The sequence below is a fragment of the Passer montanus genome, unplaced genomic scaffold (genome assembly GCF_014805655.1).
Source record: "Passer montanus isolate IOZ18808 unplaced genomic scaffold, ASM1480565v1 scaffold62, whole genome shotgun sequence".
NCBI lineage: Eukaryota > Metazoa > Chordata > Aves > Passeriformes > Passeridae > Passer > Passer montanus.
The window spans coordinates 1,737,301-1,759,765 of record NW_024371260.1 but is presented as its reverse complement, the minus strand read 5'-3'; the positions used below and the strand labels follow the sequence as shown (position 1 = coordinate 1,759,765).

At 43.9% G+C, this 22,465-nt stretch overlaps 3 protein-coding genes across 3 annotated transcripts in view; 1 reads left to right on the top strand and 2 right to left on the bottom strand.

Moving 5' to 3' along the window:
* The window catches only part of VWA1 (von Willebrand factor A domain containing 1), a 33,805-nt gene extending 22,761 nt beyond the window's left edge, over positions 1-11,044 (bottom strand). Inside the window, exons 1-2 of the mRNA XM_039727569.1 lie at positions 10,689-11,044; positions 5,186-5,278 (exon numbers count right to left, since the gene is read on the bottom strand). The gene's annotated coding sequence lies outside the window, so the exon portion shown is untranslated. The remainder of the gene's footprint in view (positions 1-5,185; positions 5,279-10,688) is intronic.
* A 1,025-nt stretch (positions 11,045-12,069) lies between these two features.
* TMEM88B (transmembrane protein 88B) lies at positions 12,070-16,365 on the bottom strand. The gene is made up of 2 exons (XM_039727696.1): positions 15,079-16,365; positions 12,070-12,669 (listed from the first exon to the last, which is right to left on the bottom strand). The coding sequence occupies exons 1-2, from the start codon at positions 15,346-15,348 to the stop codon at positions 12,403-12,405; spliced, it is 537 nt and encodes a 178-aa protein (XP_039583630.1). The 5' UTR covers positions 15,349-16,365; the 3' UTR covers positions 12,070-12,402.
* Positions 16,366-19,281: 2,916 nt separating this feature from the next.
* MRPL20 (mitochondrial ribosomal protein L20) lies at positions 19,282-22,413 on the top strand. Its single transcript, XM_039727735.1, has 4 exons — positions 19,282-19,543; positions 20,529-20,639; positions 20,890-20,967; positions 21,832-22,413. The coding sequence occupies exons 1-4, from the start codon at positions 19,457-19,459 to the stop codon at positions 22,006-22,008; spliced, it is 453 nt and encodes a 150-aa protein (XP_039583669.1). The 5' UTR covers positions 19,282-19,456; the 3' UTR covers positions 22,009-22,413.
* The last annotated feature ends 52 nt before the right edge of the window (positions 22,414-22,465 follow it).

Sequence of the window (22,465 nt, the reverse complement as noted above, 5' to 3'; positions counted from 1 at the left end):
GTATTAAAATTTAGGTATTAAAAATTCAGGTATTAAAAATTCAGGTATTAAAAATTTAAATAATAAAAATTTAGATAATTAAAATTTAGGTAATAAAACTTTGGCCCTGCGAGGTGCTGGCAGCAAGCCAGTAACTACAGGGGGAAAAAAAAAAGAAAAAAAAAGAAAAAAAATTAAAAAAGGAAAGAAAAGCGGCGAGAAATCCAAAGCTGTGCCGGAGCGGAATGAGCTAGAAGAAGGAAAAAGGCGTTTCTAAAGAAAGGAAGAGTGGGACAGGCGGCGGAGCTGCCCTGCCCTGGGATATTGGCCAGTCCTCTGGGAGGAGCGTCCCGGGCTCGGGATACCGGGCTCGGGGAGTGGGGAAGGGCTCACAGGGAGTGGGGAAGGGCTCGGGGAGTGGGGAAGGCAGGGAGTGGGGAAGGGCTCGGGGGAGGTGGGGAAGGGCAGGGAGAGGGGGGGTGGGGATTTGGGGGTTTTTGGTGGTAATAAATGTGGGGGTTTAAGGAAGGGTTAGAGGGGAGATGGGGTTGTAGGGGAAAAATTCAAAATTTATTGGTGATTGGTGAAAATTCAGAATTAATTGGTGAAAATTCAGAATTAATTGGTGATTGGTAAAAGTTCAGAATTAATTGGTAAAAGTTCAAAATGAATTGGTAAAAATTCAGAATTAATTGGTAAAAGTTCAGAATGAATTGGTAATTGGTAAAAAGTCAAAATTGATTAGTAATTGGTAAAAAAATTCAAAATTAATTGGTGATTGGTAGAAGTTCAAAATTTATTGGTAATTGGTGAATTAATGGGTAAAAATTCAAAATGAATTGGTAAAAATTCAGAATTAATTGGTAGCCCAAAGGGGGGTGGGGAAGGGCTCAGGGGAGGTGGGGAAGGGCTCAAAGGAGGTGGGGAAGGGCTCAGGGGAGGTGGGGAAGGGCTCAGGGAGTGGGGAAGGGCTCAGGGAGTGGGGAAGGGCTCGGGGGAGGTGGGGAAGGGCAGGGAGAGGGGGGGTGGGGATTTGGGGGTTTTTGGTGGTAATAAATGTGGGGGTTTAAGGAAGGGTTAGAGGCGAGCTGGGGTTGTAGGGGAAAAATGCAAAATTTATTGGTGATTGGTGAATTAATGGGTAAAAATTCAAAATGAATTGGTAAAAATTCAGAATTAATTGGTAATTGGTAACAGTTCAAAAGTAATTGGTAAATTAATTGGTAAAAATTCAGAATTAATTGGTAATTGGTAAAAAGTAAAAATTTCTTAGTAATTGGTAAAAAATTCAAAATGAATTAGTAATTGGTAAATGAATTGGTAAAAATTCAAAATGAATTGGTAACTAGAATTGTGTGTGCTTGATTAGAAGTGTATAACATTACAGAGTAGAAAGTTTAAAGTTTAACCTTAAAAGGTTTTATAGGAAAAAACAGTTAACCATTTAATACCTTATTAATGAAATAATATGAAACTCACTACTATAATATAAATAAGAAAAAAATAAAGATAAATAAGAAAAAATAAATAAGAAATAATATAAATAAGAAAAAATAAAGATAAATAAGAAAAAATAAATGAGAAATAATTATAAAAATAATATAAATAAAAAATAAAGATAAATAAGGGAAAAAAGGAAATAATTAAAAAATTCAAAATGAATTGGGAATTGGTAAAAATTCAAAATGAATTGGTAATTGGTAAATGAATTGGTAAAAATTCAAACTGAATTGGTAATTGGTAAATTAATTGGTAAAAATTCAAAATCAATTAGTAACTAGAATTGTGTGTGCTTGATTAGAAGTGTATAACATTACAGAGTAGAAAGTTTAAAGTTTAACCTTAAAAGGTTTTATAGGAAAAAACAGTTAACCATTTAATACCTTATTAATGAAATAATATGAAACTCACTACTATAATATAAATAAGAAAAAAATAAAGATAAATAAGAAAAAATAAATGAGAAATAATTATAAAAATAATATAAATAAAAAATAAAGATAAATAAGGGAAAAAAGGAAATAATTATAAGAAATAATATAAATAAGAAAAAATAAAAGTATTTAAAACTAAACACAAAATGCCATCTTGAACACCTTCAATCCCAACCTCAACAAAAATAAAAATTAAAAAAAACTCCATCCAGCGATGAAGAAATCCATCAGTCCTCCCCTCCCTGGCGTGGGGAGGGAGCAGGCTGAAAAGCAGCAAAAAAGGGATTTTTTGGAAGATTTGGGGATTACAGGCACTGGTGAGCAACATTTCCTCCCACTTTATTTCCTCTCCCCTGGGAACTGTAAAAATAAAATAAAACCTCAGCAGGAGTTTGGGCTGCTCAGAGAGGAAAGAGCTGAGCCCAAAGGTTTGCACCCCATGGAAAATGGAGCTGAATTAAAAACCACGGATCCAGAGGGACTTTTGGGTTCCCCTCCCAGTCTGGGGCCCATCTGCGTCCCAGGATGTTATAATTTTATAATTAAAATGATAATTTCTATTAAATTTTTGTACACAGGTGCTGCCCCTCTTTCCAAAGGCTGTGCTGGAAGCTGCAGAGGGAGGAGAGGCTGGTTCAGATCCCCAAATTCCTAAAATTTAACCCAGACCTCCACCATATCCCACCAAACCCCATCATAATTAATACAAATAATAATAAATAATATAAATAATAAACCCAATCCCATCCCATCCTCCTCCTGCCCCATCTCCAGGCCCACCCAGAGCCCCTGCTGGATAAATACAGATTATTTCCTTCCATCCCTCCCTTCCCAAGGAACACCTGAGGGCACTTTTGGGTTCTCCTCCCAGTCTGGGGCCCATCTGCATCCCAGGCTGTTATAATTTTATTATTAAAGTGATAATTTCTATTAAATTTTATAAGCTGAGGTGCAGCCCCTCTTTCCAAAGGCTGTGCTGGAAGCTTCAGGGGGAGGAGAGGCTGATGCAGATCCCAAAATTCCTAAAACCTGACCCAGATTTCACCTGCCCCCATCATATCCCATAATAATTAATAAAAAATAGATTTAAAAATAAAATAAATATAATAAAAATAATAAAAATTAAAACAATAACGATAAGAATTATGATGGTGATTATAATAACGATAATAATGATAATAATGATAATAATGATGATAATGATAATGATAATAATAATAATAATAATAATAATAATAATAATAATAATAATAATAATAATAATAATAATAATAATAATAATAATAATAATAATAATAATAATAATAATAATAATAATAATAATAATAATAATAATAATAATAATAATAATAATAATAATAATAATAATAATAATAATAATAATAATAATAATAATAATAATAATAATAATAATAATAATAATAATAATAATAATAATAATAATAATAATAATAATAATAATAATAATAATAATTCCAGCCCCATCTCCCGAGCCCCTTGCTGGATAAATTCAGATTTTTTCCTCCCATTCCTCACTTCCCAAGGAAGTGTTGCTCAGCCCTCATTAATTCCCTGGTTTTTGGCAGTTTATCCCTGAGGATGCTGCTCACACCCTGCAGGAGTTCTGATCCCCCTCAAGCCCTGCTGGAATTGGTGCAAGCAGGAAAAAGCAGCCTGGAAAATCATTGGACTTTCAAGGGGTTTGGGGTTATTTTTAAACTTTACAGGAATTGGCAAATCCTGTTTCCATCCAGGCTGGGCTTGCGCTGGTCCTTGCCTGGATTCACCCTGAATCTGGAGCCAGGGGAGGCACGGCAGCTTTGCTGCTGCAGAAATCCCTGCAGAACACCAAAACATCCCAGCAGAAATCCCAGAAAAAATCCCAGGAAAAATCCCAGCAGAAATCCCAGCAGAACACCAAAACATCCCAGCAGAACACCAAAACATCCCAGCAGAAATCCCAGAAAAAATCCCATAAAAAATCCCAGCAGAAATCCCATAAAAAATCCCAGCAGAAATCCCAGAAAAAATCCCAGAAAAAATCCCAGAAAAAATCCCAGAAAAAATCCCAGCAGAAATCCCAGCAGAACACCAAAACATCCCTGCAGAACACCAAAAAATCCCAGCAGAAATCCCAGAAAAAAATCCCAGCAAAATCCTACCAAATATCCAACCAGAACACCAAAAATCCCAGCAGAAATCCAACCAGAACACCAGAAATCCCAACAAAAGTCCCCAAAAAAATCCCAGCAGAAATCCCACCAAAAATCCAACCAGAACACCAGAAACCCCAGCAGAAATCCCAAAAGAAATCCCAGCAGAAATCCCAGCAGAAATCCCAGCAGAAATCCCAACATCCCCCAGATTTTCCCCCAAACCACCAGGAACAGCTTGGGACAGATGAGTAATGCCATCATTAACTCCCACAATTAAAAGGAAAATATAATTATAGATGTTAATAGAAGTTTTATAGATTTCTAATTATGTTTTATAGACTTATAGTTTATACATTTCTAGTTATATTTTATACATTTCTAGTTCTATTTTATACATTTCTAGTTCTATTTTATACATTTATTGCTATGTTTTATACATTTCTAATTCTGTTTGATAGATTTGTAGTTATGTTTTATGGATTTTAACCCCCTTGGGTTGTTATTTGGGAGGGTGGGATTGTCACTATGACCTTTAATTAAGATTTAAGGGTTTAAACTCCACCACTGGACAGCAAAGGAGCTGAGGGACAGAATTTTGGGACAGAATTAAAGGGTTAAAAGGCAAAAAATCCTGGTGGGAAAAATCCTCTGCTCCTGGAGCTGTGACATTTCCCCTGCTCAGATTTCTGCTGTGTTTTTGACAGGGTTTTAATGAACCTTTCTAAACTTTTTTGGAAGTGAGCAGCGTTTCTCACAAGCTCGCCCACCCTGAAGGGGATTTCTGCTGATTAATTCCTGCTGAATAATTTCTGCTGAATAATTTCTGCTGATGAATTTCTGCTGATGAATTTCTGCTGATGAATTTCTGCTGATGAATTTCTGCTGAATAATTCCTGCTGATTAATTCCTGCTGATTATTTTTTGCTAATTAATTTCTGCTCAGCTGCAGGCCAGAGGGCAGCAGCCTCAGCTCCCTGACCCCAGAAATGCCAGCCTGGCTCGAGCCCTGGGTCTGTCACTTCTCAGTTACCAGCGGAGCCAGGGCTCAGCCTGGAGTCATCTCTTATTTTTGTTGGGCTTGGAAGACAAACGACAGAAATAGAAGTGTTTACTCACAGCATCCAGCAGGTTTATGTTTCTCAGAGGATGAGCAGGGCTGGGAGTGACTCCTCAGTGAGGTAACCTCGGTTTCTTTTATCCCAAAGCTGCCTAAAAGACACACAGAGCGAGAATAAGGTTATTTTTATATATATTTGTGGGGTGAGGAGCAGCAGCCTGGGCTCTGAGCCCTGAATTTGGGGTACCTCCAGCACAGAGATTTTGTTTTTTCATTGGTCCTGTCTGGAATTGAAGAAATTCCACAGGTAGAGCAGGCCCAGGAGCACTGACCCCAAAAAAACCAGGCAGAACACAGCTCAGAAATACTGACCCCCAAAAAACAGGCAAGACATGCCTGAAAAACATTGACCCCATAAAAAAACCCCAAAAAACAGGCAGGAAACACTTGAGAAACACTGACCCCAAAAAGAGAGGCAGGAAACAAATCCAGAAACACTGACCCCAAAAAGAGAGGCAGGAAACAAATTCAGAAACACTGACCCCACAAAAAAAAATCAGGCAGGAAACAGGTCCAGAAACACTGACCCCAAAAAAACCAGGTGGGAAACAGCCTCAGAGACACTGACCCCAAAAAAACCAGGCAGAACACAGCTCAGAAACACTGACACCAAAAAAACAGGCAAGACATACCTGAAAAACATTGACCCCATAAAAAAAAACAGGCAGGAAACACCTGAGAAACACTGACCCCAAAAAGAGAGGCAGGAAACACTTGAGAAACACTGACCCCAAAAAGAGAGGCAGGAAACACCTGAGAAACACTGACCCCAAAAAGAGAGGCAGGAAACACCTGAGAAACACTGACCCCAAAAAGAGAGGCAGGAAACAAATTCAGAAACACTGACCCCACAAAAAAATCAGGCAGGAAACAGGTCCAGGAACACTGACCCCAAAAAAACCAGGCAGGACACAGCTCAGAAACATTGACCCCATAAAAAAATCAGGTGGGAAACAGCCTCAGGGACACTGACCCCAAAAAACCAGGCAGGAAACACCTGAGGAACACTGACCCCAAAAACCAGGCAGAACACAGGCCCAAAAACACTGACCCCATAAAAAGACCAGGCAGGAAACAGATCCAGGAACACTGACCCCAAAAACCAGACAGGAAACAGGCTCAGAACACTGAACCCCAAAAAACCAGGCAAGAAACAATCCCAAGAACATTGTCCCCATAAATAAACCAGGCAGGGCAGAGAGTTATATTGATTTTTTACATAATTTTGTTAACTATTTGTTGAATGTACCAGAGAAAATAAAATACTGTGATTAGTGTCATTATTATGGTGATTAAAATGCATAAACTTATTTTTTAGATTTTTTTTTTTCTGATGATGTTAAATTTTATTAGATGGGTTATTTGATTAAGTTTGATTATTAACTTTGATTTTTGACACTTTTTTTTTGAGCTGTTGTGGTTTTTGTGAGTAGATTTTGAATGATTAGATAGATTAATATATTTATTTTTAATTTGTATATTGAAAAGTATATTATTATAAAATTAATAAAATATTAAAATTTTTCTGATGATGTTAAATTTTATTAGATGGGTTATTTGATTAAGTTTGATTATTAACTTTGATTTTTGACACTTTTTTTTTGAGCTGTTGTGGTTTTTGTGAGTAGATTTTGAATGATTAGATAGATTAATATATTTATTTTTAATTTGTATATTGAAAAGTATATTATTATAAAATCATTAATAAAATAATAATTAAAATAACAATTAATTCATGTTAATGTTATTTATAATTTAATTGTGTATTATTTCACTTGGCTTGCCAGGAACCCAAATAGCTCCAAAAATTGGATTCAGTTCTGAGCAGCAGCACAAAGTCTGCAGGGAGAGGTGAATTTTTAGCCTATTCTTTGGAGTGGATAATTTCCTTTATTTCTTGACTCCTTTGTCCTGTCTCCATCCTGTCAGGAGAGCCCAGAGCTCCTGGAAAAGCCAAATCCCAGAGGATCCCTCAGGACGGAGCTTCCTCAGGAATTTCCACCCACGTCAGGAGGCTCCGGGCCCTCAGGAGCTGGGATCTCCTACAATTGTCCTCTGGGAGACAGAAAAAAACCCCAAATAATAATTTACAGTGGGTTTTTTAATGTTTATTTTGGTCCTGATTGGGGTTTGGTTTGGGATTTTTGGGGTTTTTTTTTGTTGTTGTTCGGTTGGTTGGTTTGGGTTTTGGGGTTTTTTTGGGGGCTTTTTGGTGATTTGGGGTTTTTTGGGGGTTTTTTTGGGGAATTTTTTTGGGTTTTTTTTGTTTTGTTTTGGTCAGGAGAGCCCAGAGCTCCTGGAAAAGCCAAATCATGTTGTGGCTAAAATCCTGGTGTGGCTAAAATAATGTGTGGCTAAAATTATGTGTGGCCAAAATCCTGGTGTGGCTAAAATCATGTTGTGGCTAAAATCATGTGTGGATAAAATCATGTGTGGATAAAATCCTGGTGTGGCTAAAATCATGTTGTGGCTAAAATCATGTGTGTATAAAATCATGTGTGTATAAAATCATGTGTGGATAAAATCATGGTGTGCTAAAATAATGGTATGATAAAATCCTGGTGTGGATAAAATAATGTGTGGCCAAAATCCTGGTGTGGCTAAAATCAGTGTGTGACTAAAATCATGGTGTGCTAAAATCATGTGTGGCTAAAATCATGTGTGGCTAAAATCATGTGTGGCTAAAATCATGTTGTGGCTAAAATCCTTCTTGCAGGAGCAGCAAGAAGTGCAATGAGCAGAAACCCCCGTGAACAAAGGGCCCTCCGTGCAGGAAGCCACGCTGAGTGAGCTCCTGCAAGCCCCAGGAACGCTGATTTTCCAGGAGCTGCCAGGAATGGTCTGGCCCAGGTAGGCAGAGCCACACCCGGGTGTGAGAACAAAGCAGAAAAATGAGTTATTCACACCCTGAATGAGCTCCAGTTGAATTCTTTAAGACAGAATCATCTTTCATTGCAAAAGGGTTTTTTTCCCTTCTCCCTTCTCCCTCTGTTTCTGTGGGATATGGAGATATTTCTGTATTTGGGGATATTTCTGCCTGTGGGGTATGGAGAACGGGCTCATGAACAAGCAGGAAATCAGGAGGCTGAAGGAACCTTTCCCTCCAACCTGAATTAAAATTCCCTGTGGGTGATCAACTGAAGCACTGCCTGATTTCCTCTCTGTGCTTTATTTTCCATGAATTTCTGAGTGTCTGGATTTCTAGCTGAGCTAGAAGGAATATCCCAAGCAAAGGGGATTTTTCTCTGCTTGGAAGCACTGCCTGATTTCCTCTCTGTGCTTTATTTTCCCTGGATTTCTGTGTCTGGATTTCTAGCTGAGCTAGAAGGAATATCCCAAGCAAAGGGGATTTTTCTCTGCTCTGAAACACTGACTGATTTCCTTTCTGTGTTTTATTTTTCTCTGAATTTCTGAGTGTCTGGTCTCAGCTGAGCTAGAAGGAATATCCCAAGCAAAGGGGATTTTTGTGCTCAGGCTGGGCCAGGCTCCAGAGCAGATGAAATGTGTCCAGCAGCAGGTGAAGGGCAGCTGGTGCCTGGCAGAAAAGTGCTCTTTGTCACAACATCTGTGCCCAAAAGTGACACAATCCCAGCCAGGACTGAGAGCTCAGAGTGGGAGAGAGGGGAGCTGGCTCCAGGAAGAAATAGGAGCTCTCCCACACCATGCTGTAAATGCCTTAAAGCCAATCATCTAAAATTAAATCCATCTAAAATTAAAATAACAACCCCTCGTGGGTCCTGCTACAATGCATCTTTCCTAGTTCTGTTTGTCCAAAGAATCCAGTCTTATTGACAAAATGTTCCTAATTCCATTTCTCCCTCAGCAGTGTCTCTCCCATCCCAGGCATTTCTAAATCAGCATTTTTGATCTCAAGGTTTGCACACAGGGTGAGCCTTCAGAGGGGGCTCAGGGTCTGAGACAGCTCCTCCTTCCAGGCACCAATTCTTCACTGATTCTTCACCAATTCTTCATCAATTCTTCACCAATTCTTCACTGATTCTTCACCAATTCTTCATAAATTCTTCACCAATTCTTCACCGAGTCTTCATAAATTCTTCACCAATTCTTCACCAATTCTTCACTGATCCTTCACCAATTCTTCACCAATTCTTCACTGATTCTTCACTGATTCTTCACCGATTCTTCATCAATTCTTCACCAATTCTTCACCGATCCTTCACCAATTCTTCATCAATTTTTCATCAATTTTTCACTGATTCTTCACCGATTCTTCACCGATCCTTCACCGATCCTTCACCGATCCTTCACCAAATCTTCACCAAATCTTCACCAAATCTTCACCAAATCTTCACCAAATCTTCACCAAATCTTCATTGATTCTTCACCAATTCTTCTTTTTTCCCACCAGTTCAACAAGTTCTGGAGCTGCCTCGTGGAGCCAGGATTTGGGATGGGACAATAACAGGGAATGAATCTGCAGGAAAATCCTGCCTGGGTATCAGCAGAGTGGAGCATAAATCACAGATAAATCACACATAAATCACAGATAAATCACTAAAAAGTCATAGATAAATCGCACACAAATCACACATAAATCAAAAATAAATCACACACAAATCACACATGAACCACCTGTAAATCACACATAAATCACATACAAATCACTCATAAATCACATATAAATCAAAAATAAATTAAAACCCACACATAAATCACAGATAAATCACACACTAGTCACACATAAATCGCACACAAACCATACACAAACCTCGCATAAATCACACAAAAATCACACATAAATCACATACAAATCACACATAAACCACGTGTAAATCACACATAAATCACATATAAATCACTCATAAATCACATATAAATCACTCATAAATCACATATAAATAAAAAATAAATAAATAACTACAGATATATCGGATAAATCACATACAAGTCACACATAAATCGCACATAAATCACACACAAATCACACAAAAATCACACATAAACCACACATAAATCATATACAAATCACTCATAAATCACATATAAATCAAAAATAAATAAACACACATAAATCACAGATAAATCACACATAAATCACAGATAAATCACTAAAAAGTCATAGATAAATCACACACAAATCACACATAAATCACACAAAAATCACACATAAAGCCCATCCCTACCCCACCACAAACCCCACAGGGTTTCCACAAGGAAATCCCCTCCTGGAGGTGACAGGGCAGCATTCCCAGGGCAGTGTGTGCCCCACTCTGCAGGATCAGCTGAGGGAAAGGGCCCTTGCAGGCACTCCCAGATTATTTTTCCTTAATCATTTAAAAAGTCTCCTTTTTTTTTTTGCTTAAAAAGTCTCTTCTTTAATCATTTCCATCCATCCTAAGCAGCAGAGCTGGAAACAATCACCAGTGCCCAGTCAGAGAGGGGAGGGAGAACAGGGAAAACTTCCCTGAAAACACTCAAATTTCAGTGAAACAAGAGAGAGCCCAAAGAACTGTCCAGAACATGTCAGCGAGGGTTTATTACCATGTTATATTGCCATGCACATCCTGCCAAATCAGCTGGAGAGTTTTGCACAGAAAATGAAGCACTTGGAGCACCCCGGGACGAGCTGGGGAGCAGCAGATCCTCTCCTGGTATGTGCAGCAGGGTCCAGCTTCCTTCCCTGGCCTCCCTCAGAGCATCCTTCCAATAAATTCTCTGTTGTCCTTGGCTCTGGAAGATGATCTTCCTGATCCCAGCTCAGCCTGACAGATGGTTTGTGTTTGCAGCACCCCCAGCTGAGGGCTCCAAGAGCTGATAAGCGCTGAGACGTCTTGCTGTGCTTCACCTGGGCCAGCCAGGGACAGGCAAGCACAAAAAATAAACACGGAGCTGACCAAAGGAAATGTGGGTTTGTGCCTCCTGAGGGGCCTCTGAGCACGGAGATCTTGCAGGGGAATTAAATCCACGCGTAGTTGAACTTAAAAAAAAAAAAGAAAACAGAAAATAAAATAAAAAATAAAATTTTTTCTGCCTCCCTGCAGTGCTCGGGGCTGGTTTGGGAGCTGCCAGGACAAAGCTGTGCCTGGGGGAGTGGAGAGGAGGCAGAGCAGGGATCCCTGCCTGGCACACTGACCCTGCAGGCTGGCACAGCAGCTGATCCAAGGCTCGGGAGATGGCTCTGTTCTACTTCTATTTATCCCAAATATCTCTCCAGGAAATTGAGGATCAAAGCAGCTCCACCTCAGAGCCCCAGCAGTGCTGGGAGTGCTTCGCCAGGACACCCTGAGCTCCAGCCTGGCCTCTCTGCCCTGCTGCAGGCAAATTCATTTCCCCTTTGGTATTAAAACGCTCTGAGAGGTAAAACACCAACTGAAATAATACAATTTTTCTTTACTGGGGAGGCTGTAGCAAATAACTCTGGGTTTCTTTGCAGGGTTCATTGCAATAGCTGCCAGGCTGAAGGATGTTTTCCTTTCAAAAGCAGTTGGATTGAACAACAGGTGAGCAAAAGGAGCAGCAGCTCCTATCAAATATCTGTACCCAGTGAGCAGACACTGCCCTCAGGCAAAACCTTGTTATCCTCTAGCAGGATCTCCTTGCCTGGAACAGAACTTTCTTGTTTTTCTTCAGTCTTGTCAGAAAATGTCATCTCGTTTTCCTCCTTTTTTTTTTTTCCCCCTCCAGTTCACTTCCCCCCTGTACCCACCCCTGGTTATTCCTCTGGGTGGTATCAGAGCAAAGAGCAGGAAAAAATCAAACAGAAAATTGATTTAAAATTAAAAAAAAAAATTAAAAATCCTCAGAAAGAGAACAAAGATTCCATTTTATCTCACAGTGCTACCAAGTGGAGAACAAGAGCTGGTTCTGCTGCAGGCAGGCTTTGAGACACAACAAACTCCTCCAGGGGGGCTGGGCACAAACTTTATTTCTACAGAAAACTGGGCATGGCTCTGAAGGGGACAAAGGGGACAGCAGACAGTGATGAGCAGGAACAGCAACAAACAACACCAAAAACAACACCAGGGAGTTTGGAAGGATGAAGCTGCCCTGCAATTTTTGGGATAAACAAGAGGGTGGTTTCCTTGATTTGGAAGGATGAAGCTGCCCTGGAACTTTTGGGGATAAAGCACAGGGTGACCTGGCTGAGCAGAGGCAGCTCCCAGGCTGGGCTGAGGATGAGGATGAGGCACGGGCAGGGCTGAGGATGAGGATGAAGCACGAGGCACGGGCAGGGGACACTGCTGGCCCTGCAGGGTCACACCCAGGCCCTGAGCTGGCCGCCGCGGCCCCTGGCACAGCACGGAGCCCCCCGCGCAGGGCAGCAGCAGCGGCCCCCCTTGTAGAGGGCCAGGCTGTAGGGCTGGAAGCACACCAGGAGCTGCAGGCGCCGCGCCAGGCTGCAGTACAGCGCCATGGCCACCACCAGCAGCGGGGACATGATGACAAAGCCCAGGATGATGAGGGCAGAGGAGCTGTTGTCGTCCAGGATGCTCTTGCAGTAGCGGGCAGAGGAGTGCAGCACCTGCGGGGAGAGAGAGGCACAGCCAGGCTCGTCAAACTGGAAAAGAGCTCCAAAAATAAGTGACCTTGGCACTCCCTGAAAGGTGCCTGTGCTCAGGTAGGGTTGGGCTCTTCCTCCAGGAACTGACAGAACCAGAGCACACAGCCCTAAGTTCCACCACGAGAAATACAGGTTGGATATTAGGAAGTTTTTTACAGACAGGTGATAAATTTTTTTTTACAGAAAAGGTGATAAAGTGACCTTATCACCCTCTACAACTCCTGAAAGGTGCCTGTGCTCAGGTGGAGTTGGGCTCTTCCTCCAGGAACTGACAGAATCAGAAGACACAGCCCTAAGTTCCACCAAGGAAAATACAGGTTGGATATTAGGGGAAAGTTTTTTATACAAAGGGTGAAAAAGTTTTGTAGAGAAAAGGTGATAAAGTGACCTTATCACTCTCGGCACTCCCTGAAAGGTGCCTGTGCTCAGGTAGGGTTGGGCTCTTCCTCCAGGAACTGACAGAACCAGAGCACACAGCCCTAAGTTCCACCACGAGAAATACAGGTTGGATATTAGGAAGTTTTTTACAGACAGGTGATAAATTTTTTTTTACAGAAAAGGTGATAAAGTGACCTTATCACCCTCTACAACTCCTGAAAGGTGCCTGTGCTCAGGTGGAGTTGGGCTCTTCCTCCAGGAACTGACAGAATCAGAAGACACAGCCCTAAGTTCCACCAAGGAAAATACAGGTTGGATATTAGGGGAAAGTTTTTTATACAAAGGGTGAAAAAGTTTTGTAGAGAAAAGGTGATAAAGTGACCTTATCACTCTCTACACTCCCTGAAAGGTGCCTGTGCTCAGGTGGAGTTGGGCTCTTCCTCCAGGAACTGACAGAACCAGAGCACACAGCCCTAAATTCCACCAAGGAAAATACAGGTTGGATATTAGGAAGAAGTTTTTTACAGAATGCTGATAAAGTTTTTTTTACAGAAAAGGTGATAAAGCGACCTTATCACCCTCTACAACTCCTGAAAGGTGCCTGTGCTCAGGTGGAGTTGGGCTCTTCCTCCAGGAACTGACAGAATCAGAAGACACAGCCCTAAATTCCACCAAGGAAAATACAGGTTGGATATTAGGAAGAAGTTTTTCACAGAAAGGTGATAAAGTTCTGGCATGGCTGCCCAGGGAGGTGCTGCAGTCCCCATCCCTGGGGGTGTTTAACAAAGCCTGCATGTGGCACTGGCTGCCAGGGTTGAGCTTGAAAGCAAACCTCCCTGGGCCTGCCCCAGTGGTGTTCACAGCCCTCCTTCCGTGCTGGCAGCAGAGCTGAGCTTGCTCTGCACTCCAAATGCTGCAGGCAGCCTCTGTGTCCCCAGACTTGATTCTTTTCTCCTTTCAGCACAAGCCATCATGCTAAAACCCAACAATAAATCCATCTAATGGAGCTGCAGGGCAGAAATCAGCCCCTGGCTGCTGGGGAGGCTCTGAAATTCGTGGCCCAAAAACAGGGAGTGCTCTGGTGAAGCCACAATCCTTTGCTGTGATTGCATTAAAGGAAAGATTGAGTTTAAAAAACCCCTCACAGCTTCCAGCAGCTCAGGGGTTTTCACTTCAGGTCCATTTGGCTGCACTCAAAAACATTCTGCATCTCCTCAAAGCCTTTGTGTGTGTGTGCAAAGGAGAACTTGAGGTTTTCCAAGGTGAGGGGAGCTGGAAGGGGCAGTTCTGGGAGGTTTTTTCCCATTTTCAGTCCAATTTGCAGGCCCTGTTTATGAAAAAGGCACACTGAGCTGTGAGGAAAACAAGGAACTGCTTTTGCACATCCACCCTTGGTGAAGTGATCCCCAAAATGTTTAAAGGAATATACCAAGAAGGGATTTGTAAATAAGGAAATGATGCAATGCAGAGGGCAGCACACAGAGCCTGGATGGACAAAGGAGGCTCATTTTTGGTGTGAGGAATGCACAGGATGTTTGGGAGCAGGAGTGGTAGATTGGCATGGATATTCGGTCAGATTTTACTAATCATTAGGCAGGTCCTAATGAATCTTAAACAGAAAGGAGCAAACCCTACCAGAGCCCAGGCAGGGCTGTGAGCTCTGGAGCCCAGGCTGGCAGCTCTCAGTGAGAGAAATCCCAGGGAAGAGAGAAATAATTGTGAAATTAAAGTGCAAACAGCAATTCCATGGGGGCAGGGAGTGTGTTCACCTCAGCTGGCACCTCTGCTTGGCACTTCCATGGGGATACAACTCCATTGCCCAATTTCCCACAAGACCTGTCCTTGTCAGCCCAGGCTATTCACACAGGGAAAAAAAATCTGTGCCCAAAGCCAAAACTTGGGGAGTTTTGCCTGGCCTGGACAGGCACTGCTCACCTGGGGTTCTCAAAGGAGCCCTCAGGTGTGGCCCTGCCCTTGAGGAGTGGCACTTACCTGGGAGTGGCACTGGAAGCCAAAGTAAACCACCACGATGGTAGGGAGCAGCACGACGGTGAAAATGACAAACATCAGCAGCAAATTCAGGAGGAACACCAGGGAGTTCATGGTTCCTATCACCAGGGTCCAGGCCAGGCAGCACCAGGGGCTGCGGGGCTCCCTGGGCAGGAGCTGCTCATCCATGTCATACGGGGGCAGCCCGGGCATCATCCGGGATTTTTCCGACAGGATTTCTGCTCCAAAGTCCTCAGGGTCCTGGCCAGACATCCTTCAAGAAGGTCCACCAACCCACGCTCTTATCCAAAAATATTTCTTCGCTTTTGGTCTAACAGAGCTTGCAAAGGCTTCTTCTGCCTCCTCCACACGTGGCCAGGAGCCCTCAAGCAGAGATCATGGTGGAGCAAGCAGGGAAAGGTCTCCTTGGGTCCCTCCTCAGCACAGTTTGCTTCTTCAGATGCTTTGCCCAGCCTCAGTCCCAGTGCAGATCTGCTGGAAGGTAGGCAGTAGCTTTTATTTTGGTTTAGAATCCAGAATCCTACTGAATTTGCTGTAGTTTTTCCCAGGATTACAATCCCAAGAAGTCCCAAAGGGTTCCTGTGGTAGCTGCTCAGTGGGCTCTGGTATCCCCCTCCACCTTCCAGCTCAGCTGGGTGTTCAGGATGGCAGGCTCAGGTTCAGGATTTCAGGCTCAGGTGTTCAGAATATCAGGCTTAGATGTTCAGGATGGCAGCTTTAGGTTCAGGATTTCAGCCTCAGGTGCTCAGAATATCAGGCTTAGATGTTCAGGATGGCAGGCTCAGATGTTCAGAATATCAGGCTTAGATATTCAGGATGGCAGGCTCAGGTTCAGGATTTCAGCCTCAGGTGCTCAGAATATCAGGCTTAGATATTCAGGATGGCAGGCTCAGGTTCAGGATTTCAGCCTCAGGTGCTCAGCAGATCAGGCTTAGATGTTCAGGATGTCAGGCTTAGGTTCAGGATTTCAGCCTCAGGTGTTCAGAATATCAGGCTTAGATGTTCAGATCAGGCTTAGGTGCTCAGCAGATCCAGCTTAGGCGCTCCGAATATCAGGTTTAGGTGTTCAGAATGTCGGGTTTAGGCACCCACAGGCAGTTCCTTCTCTTCAAATCACCTCTCCATGCTCTTCACCCTGCACCCAAGCAGATATTCCTGCCCAAGCCTCGTGCCAAGGAGGGGAGCAGTGATGATGAAGACGAAGGGCAGGAGCTGTTCCGCAGTGTGTGGTGGTGTCACTGCTCCCAGCTGCCTGCAGCCACAGCCACTCACCCCCAGCAGCGTGCTCCCTTCTGAGCTCAGCTTTGCAAGGCTGCTGTGTTTACAGAGCAGCCTCAGTGCTCTCTGTGCTGGCCAATCCTTCACGTCTGTCTCCCCACTGATGGGATTTAACACGCTCCAACCATCCATCCCCGGGTCAGGATGGTGCCTCTCCAACTTTAATTATTCTGCCTCGGATTCATTTTCTAAAATTCCTCTCTAGATTAAAAAAAAAAAAAATCTTAGAGAAATTGATAATAATCACTTTATTCCTCAGAAATCAGCTGTCCCCTGCAGTCATCTGTTATTGCTTGCAGAACATATTGATACTCTCGTAGAGGAGGCACAGCAATTATCAATTATTTCATCTCCCTCACAAGATCAATATTATTTAAGGATTTCAGCGCCATCTCCACACCTGTGTAGCCTCCAAGATACAGTGGCAGTAATAAGAGAGAGATATTAAAAAATACAGAGAAACAACCTCCAAAGCAGACAGCAGAGTGTGACAAGTCCATTTCCACCCCGTTCCTTCCCTGCACTCCAGGGCTGGATGGCTCCCGGGGGCTTTGCAGGGCAGCAGCCTCCACTCGAGCTGCAAAATGTGAAATCTCTTCTCAGATCTGTCCAGACATCCCAGAGGAAATAACTACTGGATCCATCCTGTTTTTCAGGGCTGCACAGGCCAGAGACAGCGTTAGTAATAAAATCTGGAGCTGTGCAGGAAACCATAAATGTGACAAGTGGCAGGGAGCTCTGGGAGTCTCCGTGGTTGCTCTGCCTGTCTAAATTCTGCTTAGATTTAAAGACATAATATTTTTCAAACTTGATTTATGCCTTTGAAGTGGAAAAAAGGACGAGTCACACAAAGAGAAAGAACCCAGACCCAAATCTATAGGAGGAGAAATCAATTTTAGGCTTAAATCATGGAGAGATGAACTCAGTGCTGGGCAGCTAAAAATCCTACAGCTGCTTTTACCATCTGCTGGTGATGGCACAGGGTGTGGTGAAACACAATCTGAGCATTCATAGAAGTGCCATAAATTCTAAGAAGCTTTGCGAAATCCAGGGAAACTTTCCAAAGTTCTTTTGCTGTCGTGAAAATGCATTTTAACCTTTTCAGGGAGGTCTGAAAATTGAGTTCTGTACATTTCTTTTCTACTGGTTCTCGTACTAACCAAGCGAACTTTGTGTCAGACAAGCCTCAGTGATATGAAGAAAGATTTCTCCACAATTCTCTGAAATTTCCACATTCTGGACAAGAACTTTCCCAGAAGTGGGGAAGATCTTGATGATGGAGCAGTTTATAACAGCAGCATGATTGCTTTGAGATGCTGGAAGTGGTGATGAGTAAAGAGCCTCAGAAAAATCCATCATTTCTCTGACGCCGAGGACTGCTGCTCCCATGGAATCATTTTCTGGCAGCACCATCTTGTGGTTTGCACAGCTCATAAATTTTCAATTTATGTCTCCCATTCTCTAACCCTAACCCTTGCAGGATGCTCTAAGGCTTGTTATCCACTATGGAATCCTTCCAACACCAAACCTGCTCACACTGGAGCACTGCTGGGGATACAAAATCCCAAATCCCTCACTGAGCCATGGGAATGCGCATTCCAAGCAGCCCAGCTCCTTTTTCCAGGGAATTTTGGTACAACCACACGGTGTGTGCCTGCTCCCAGCTGAGCTGGGGGTTTGGGCTGCTTTGGGTCACACCTCGGGCAGGTGACGAGGGCGTTGTGGTCACATCAGAGGGCTGGGATCAGGGTAAGGCTCTTCAGCCAGAGGGTGAAGGTTTCTGGTGACCTGAGGGAATGGCTGGAGCTGTGTCAGGGGAGATTTAGGTCAGATTTTGGGAAAGGTTTTTCCCCCAGAAGGTGCTGGGGCACTGACCAGGCTCCCCAGGGAATGGGCACAGCCCCAAGAGTGTTTGGACAACACTCCCAGGGATGCAGAGGGTGGGATTTTGGGGTGTCTCTGCAGAGCCAGGGGCTGGGCTGGATGATCCCTGTGGATTCCAACTCAGAATATTCCGTGATTCCACGGCTGTCCTCGGGCTGGGGCAGAGGATGCCCAGCACGGTGAAAAGCCACTGTGCTGTGAGAGAGGAGCCGGGGGAGGTGAAAAGGCTGGGGAAGGACCAGGAAAGGGGCTGGGAAAAGGCTTGGGGACAGGGGAAGGACTGGAGGAAGGGCAAGGGGAGGGAAGATCGGGAGAAGGGGGAAGAACTGAAGGAAGGGCTGGAAGAACGACTGGGAAGGATCTGGGCAAGGACCGGAGCAAGGAGCGGGAAGGCTCGGGGCATGGACCGGGGGAAGAACCGGGGGAAGGGCTGGGGGAAGAACCGGGGAAAAGGCTAGAAGAAAGACCGGGGGAAGGACTAGAGGAAGGACCGGGAAGGCTCGGGGAAGGATCAGGGGAAAAACCAGATGAAGGAGCCGAGGAAGAACCGGGAGAACGACCGGGGGAAGGACCGGGAAGGATCAGAGGAAGCACCGGGAAGGCTCGGGGGCAGGATCAGAGGAAAAACAGCGGGAGCAGGCTCAGAGGAAGCCGGGGCAGGCTCGGGAACAGGCTCAGAGGACGAAGCGGGGGCAGGCTGAGGGAAGCTGGGGCAGGCTCGGGGCAGGCTGAGGGAAGGCCGGGCAGCCTCGGGGTTTGCTCGGGGCAGGCTCAGAGGAAACCCCGGCAGGCTCGGGGCAAGTTCAGGGAAGCCGGGGCAGGCTGAAGGAAGCCGGGGCGGGCTAGGGGCAAGCTGAGGGAAGCCGGGGCAGGCAAGGGGCAGGCTGAGGGAAGCCGGGGCAGGCTAAGAGAAGCCGGGGCGGGCTAGGGGCAGGCTGAGGGAAGGCCGGGCGGGCTCGGGGCAGGCTCAGAGGAAGCAGCGGGGGCAGGCTGAGGGAAGCCGGGGCGGGCTAAGAGGCAGGCTGAGGGAAGCCGGGGCGGGCTGAGGGAAGGCCGGGCGGGCTAAGAGGCAGGCTCAGAGGAAGCAGCGAGGCAAGGCTCGGGGAAGGCCGGGCAGGCTCGGGTGCCGCCCCGGAAGGAAGGCAGGCAGGGAGGCGGGCAGGCAGGCAGGGAGGAAGGCAGGAGCCGTGCCGCAGCCATGGTGGTGCTGAGCGCGGCGCGCTGGCTGCGCAGCCGCCTCACGGATCGCTTCTGGAGGGTGCAGGAGGTGCTCAAGTACGCGCGGGTGAGTGCGGGGTCCCCGCCGTGTCCCTGTGCCCCTGTGCCCCGGGCAGGCTCCCCAAGCCGGGAATGCCCCGTCCCTGCAGAGCCCCAGGCTCTTGGAGCAGCGAGGGGTCCCGGCACTGCGTGGGCTCGGAGCTCCCTTTTCTACCCGAACCATTCTGTGCTTTCCTCGTGCTGTAAAGTGGTCTGTGTTTCATTAAATACAGCGTCCCTGCACTGTGTTTCCTTCTTGAGTGTTTTTTACTGGGCAAAAAAAAAAAATGGGGGAAAAAAATCTAACCTTGTTCTCAAGTGCATTTTGAATTGTTTTGCGTTTCGGATTTCTGCTGGATTTTAAACTGCTGTGCTGAGGCCAGGGATGAACCTTTCTCAAGGGCATCCTAGGCAGTACATTAAAATTCTTCAAATTACATCTTGCTGTAATGCTGAGGTAGAAAAAGTTGAAGGAAGTGAAAATATTTTGGTTTTGCACCAGTTATTCCTGGTGCAGCACTGGCTACATTTTCCTGTGTTGCATTAGATGGATGTCAGAGAACAAATTTAATTTTTTTGGTTTTTGTTTGATAAATCAGAGGCTCGTGCCCCATCCCTGTGTTCATACAGACACAACAGAGGGGAGCTCAGGAATGAGAATAAATGTGAATTCAGTGTTGGGTGAAAGCACTGCCCGTGATTTTGTGAACCACGGCACAAAGTGAGGCCTGGTTTTGCCTCCGCTCAACTGAGATTTTTCCACCCTGCTCCAACTCCTCAGCTTCATGTTTTTCATGATAAAAATTACATTTCCTTGATATTATATCCCCCGTGATATTCCATGTATTTCCACAAGGGAAGAATATTTTCATGATGTGCCAGCTGAAGGCTTAGGGCGTGCTTGTGAAGGGTTCAGTGATCCTTATTATGGAGAGCTGTGAGTGCAAATGAGCTTTATTAGTGTTATATCTTTAAATCTGATTGAATAAGACCATTCTGGGGTTTTTTTGCAGCATTTTCGTGGCAGGAAGAACCGCTGCTACAAGCTGGCAGTGAGGAGTGTCCGCAGGGCTTTTGTGAAGTCCACCAAGGCCAGGAGGGAGAAGAAGAGATTCCTCAGAGCGGTAAAGAGCAAAATGTTGGCTGGAAACATCAAAATGGGAGCAAGGCAGGAGTGAAACAGCTGCTTTTCTTACTCTGGGGGGTTTTAAAAGCAGTGGATGAAAAGTTGGAGTTTAAAGCAGCATTTTTTTGTGGGTCCCTTCCAGCTCAGGATATTCCATGAAAATGTTGTTTTTAATAAGCAGACCAATGTGGCAAAGGGTTTATTTTAAAGTGTTTGATCATGCAATATATTGATTTTTACACCCTCAGCTCTGGATCACAAGGATTGAAGCAGCTTCCCTTGAACATGGTTTGAAGTACCCAGCCTTCATAAGCAACCTGGCCAAGGTAAGGATGTGGTTTGGAGGATAATTACTTACTAATTAGAGTGATGAAAGGCATGAAAGCCTTTCATCCACTTCAGGAACTAAGTTCTGCCCTAAACTATTTCTCTTCCCTATATCGATTATTCCATTTTATCCTGGTGAACATTGTGGCTCTACCTCATGTTCTGTCCCCAAAACTTAGAAATGAGACTTTTAAAATGCTTTTATGTGGGCATTCAATTGCAGCTGTTTTTCCTTTTACTTCAAGAAATTTAAAAATACAAAGCTTGGGTTAGCAAAAAACCCAAAACCTTAAGAAATCCTTATTCTTTTCACTAAATTTGTGATTTGGTGAGCGTGAAGAATGCAGAAACTTGGTGCCATTGTCCCTTGTTTTTAAAACATGCTGGGAATTTGTTTCAGTTTGGTGATTCTGTTTTAATTTGAGCTGAAACAGATGTCATGTCTTAACCTGGAACACGTGCCTTGAGGCAAAATTAGAGATTTTTCTTCAGTTCTTGGTTTCTACCACAAAAACTTTAGAGAAAGTCAGGAAATAATTTTTACGTGGTGGGTTAATGAGACATCCCTAGTCAGGGAGTGTCTGAGAGTCTTTAACAGCTCCAAATTGCACAGGGCAGAAAAAAGTTAATCTGCTTAAAGACCTCAAGTCTTAAGCCTTAAGAGTGTTTAATCATACTTAATGAAGGGTGTTTATATAAACAGTAAAGAGTGTTCATTATATTTAATACATTTAATTGTATTTAATAATAAAAATTTACTATATTTAATAAAACCTATTTAAATAAAATATATTTAAAACTAAGCACTGCAGTGTTGTTCCTAAAAATCACAGTCCTTAACCAAGATTTTTTCTTGCCTTTAGTCCCAGGTGGAGCTGAACAGGAAAGTTCTGGCTGACTTGGCTATTTATGAACCAAAGACATTCAAGTCCCTGGCAGCTTTAGCCCAGAGGAGGAGACAGGAAGGGTTCCTGGCTGCCCTGGGAGATGGAAAAGAACCAGAGGGGATATTTTCACGTATTGTGCACCACCACTACTGATACCAGAGCCTGGGTGTATGTTTTAGAAGCAGGGATTTGATTGTGAAGCAAACCTGCTGCTGAAATGGAAAATGTGGAAGAAATCCTCTGAGGATCGTGTGGGTGTGAAGCTGCTCCTTCATGGCACTTTCCCTGTGTTGTTGTTGTTGTTGAAACCTGTTAAATTAAAAGCACACTTCAAAGTTAGTAGTCAGGCCATACAGTGACTTGTAAAGGGTTGTTTTGGTTTTTTTTTTTGGTAACTGCTACTAGGAAAAAAGCTAATTTGTGTGGTGAATTCTGAACAGGGAGAACGCAGCTGGGATGGGGGGAAATGTTGACCCTCACAAGTGGAGCCTGGGAGTTAAGGATACACATAGTTTGTATTGTTAAAGATTTAATAAAGACATTTTTATTGAAAACTGCTATGGGGAAACAATTTGTGTTAATTCTGGCACGTCATTGGGAAAACACAGCC

Excerpts from the sequence above, each read along its gene's own strand:
- TMEM88B (XM_039727696.1), bottom strand. The coding sequence starts at position 15,348 with ATGTCTGGCCAGGACCCTGAGGACTTTGGAGCAGAAATCCTGTCGGAA. Across the intron at positions 12,670-15,078 it reads GCTTCCAGTGCCACTCCCAG|GTGCTGCACTCCTCTGCCCG; the intron begins GTAAGTGCCACT and ends CTCTCCCCGCAG.
- MRPL20 (XM_039727735.1), top strand. The coding sequence starts at position 19,457 with ATGGTGGTGCTGAGCGCGGCGCGCTGGCTGCGCAGCCGCCTCACGGAT. Across the intron at positions 19,544-20,528 it reads AGGTGCTCAAGTACGCGCGG|CATTTTCGTGGCAGGAAGAA; the intron begins GTGAGTGCGGGG and ends GTTTTTTTGCAG. Across the intron at positions 20,640-20,889 it reads AGAAGAGATTCCTCAGAGCG|CTCTGGATCACAAGGATTGA; the intron begins GTAAAGAGCAAA and ends TTACACCCTCAG.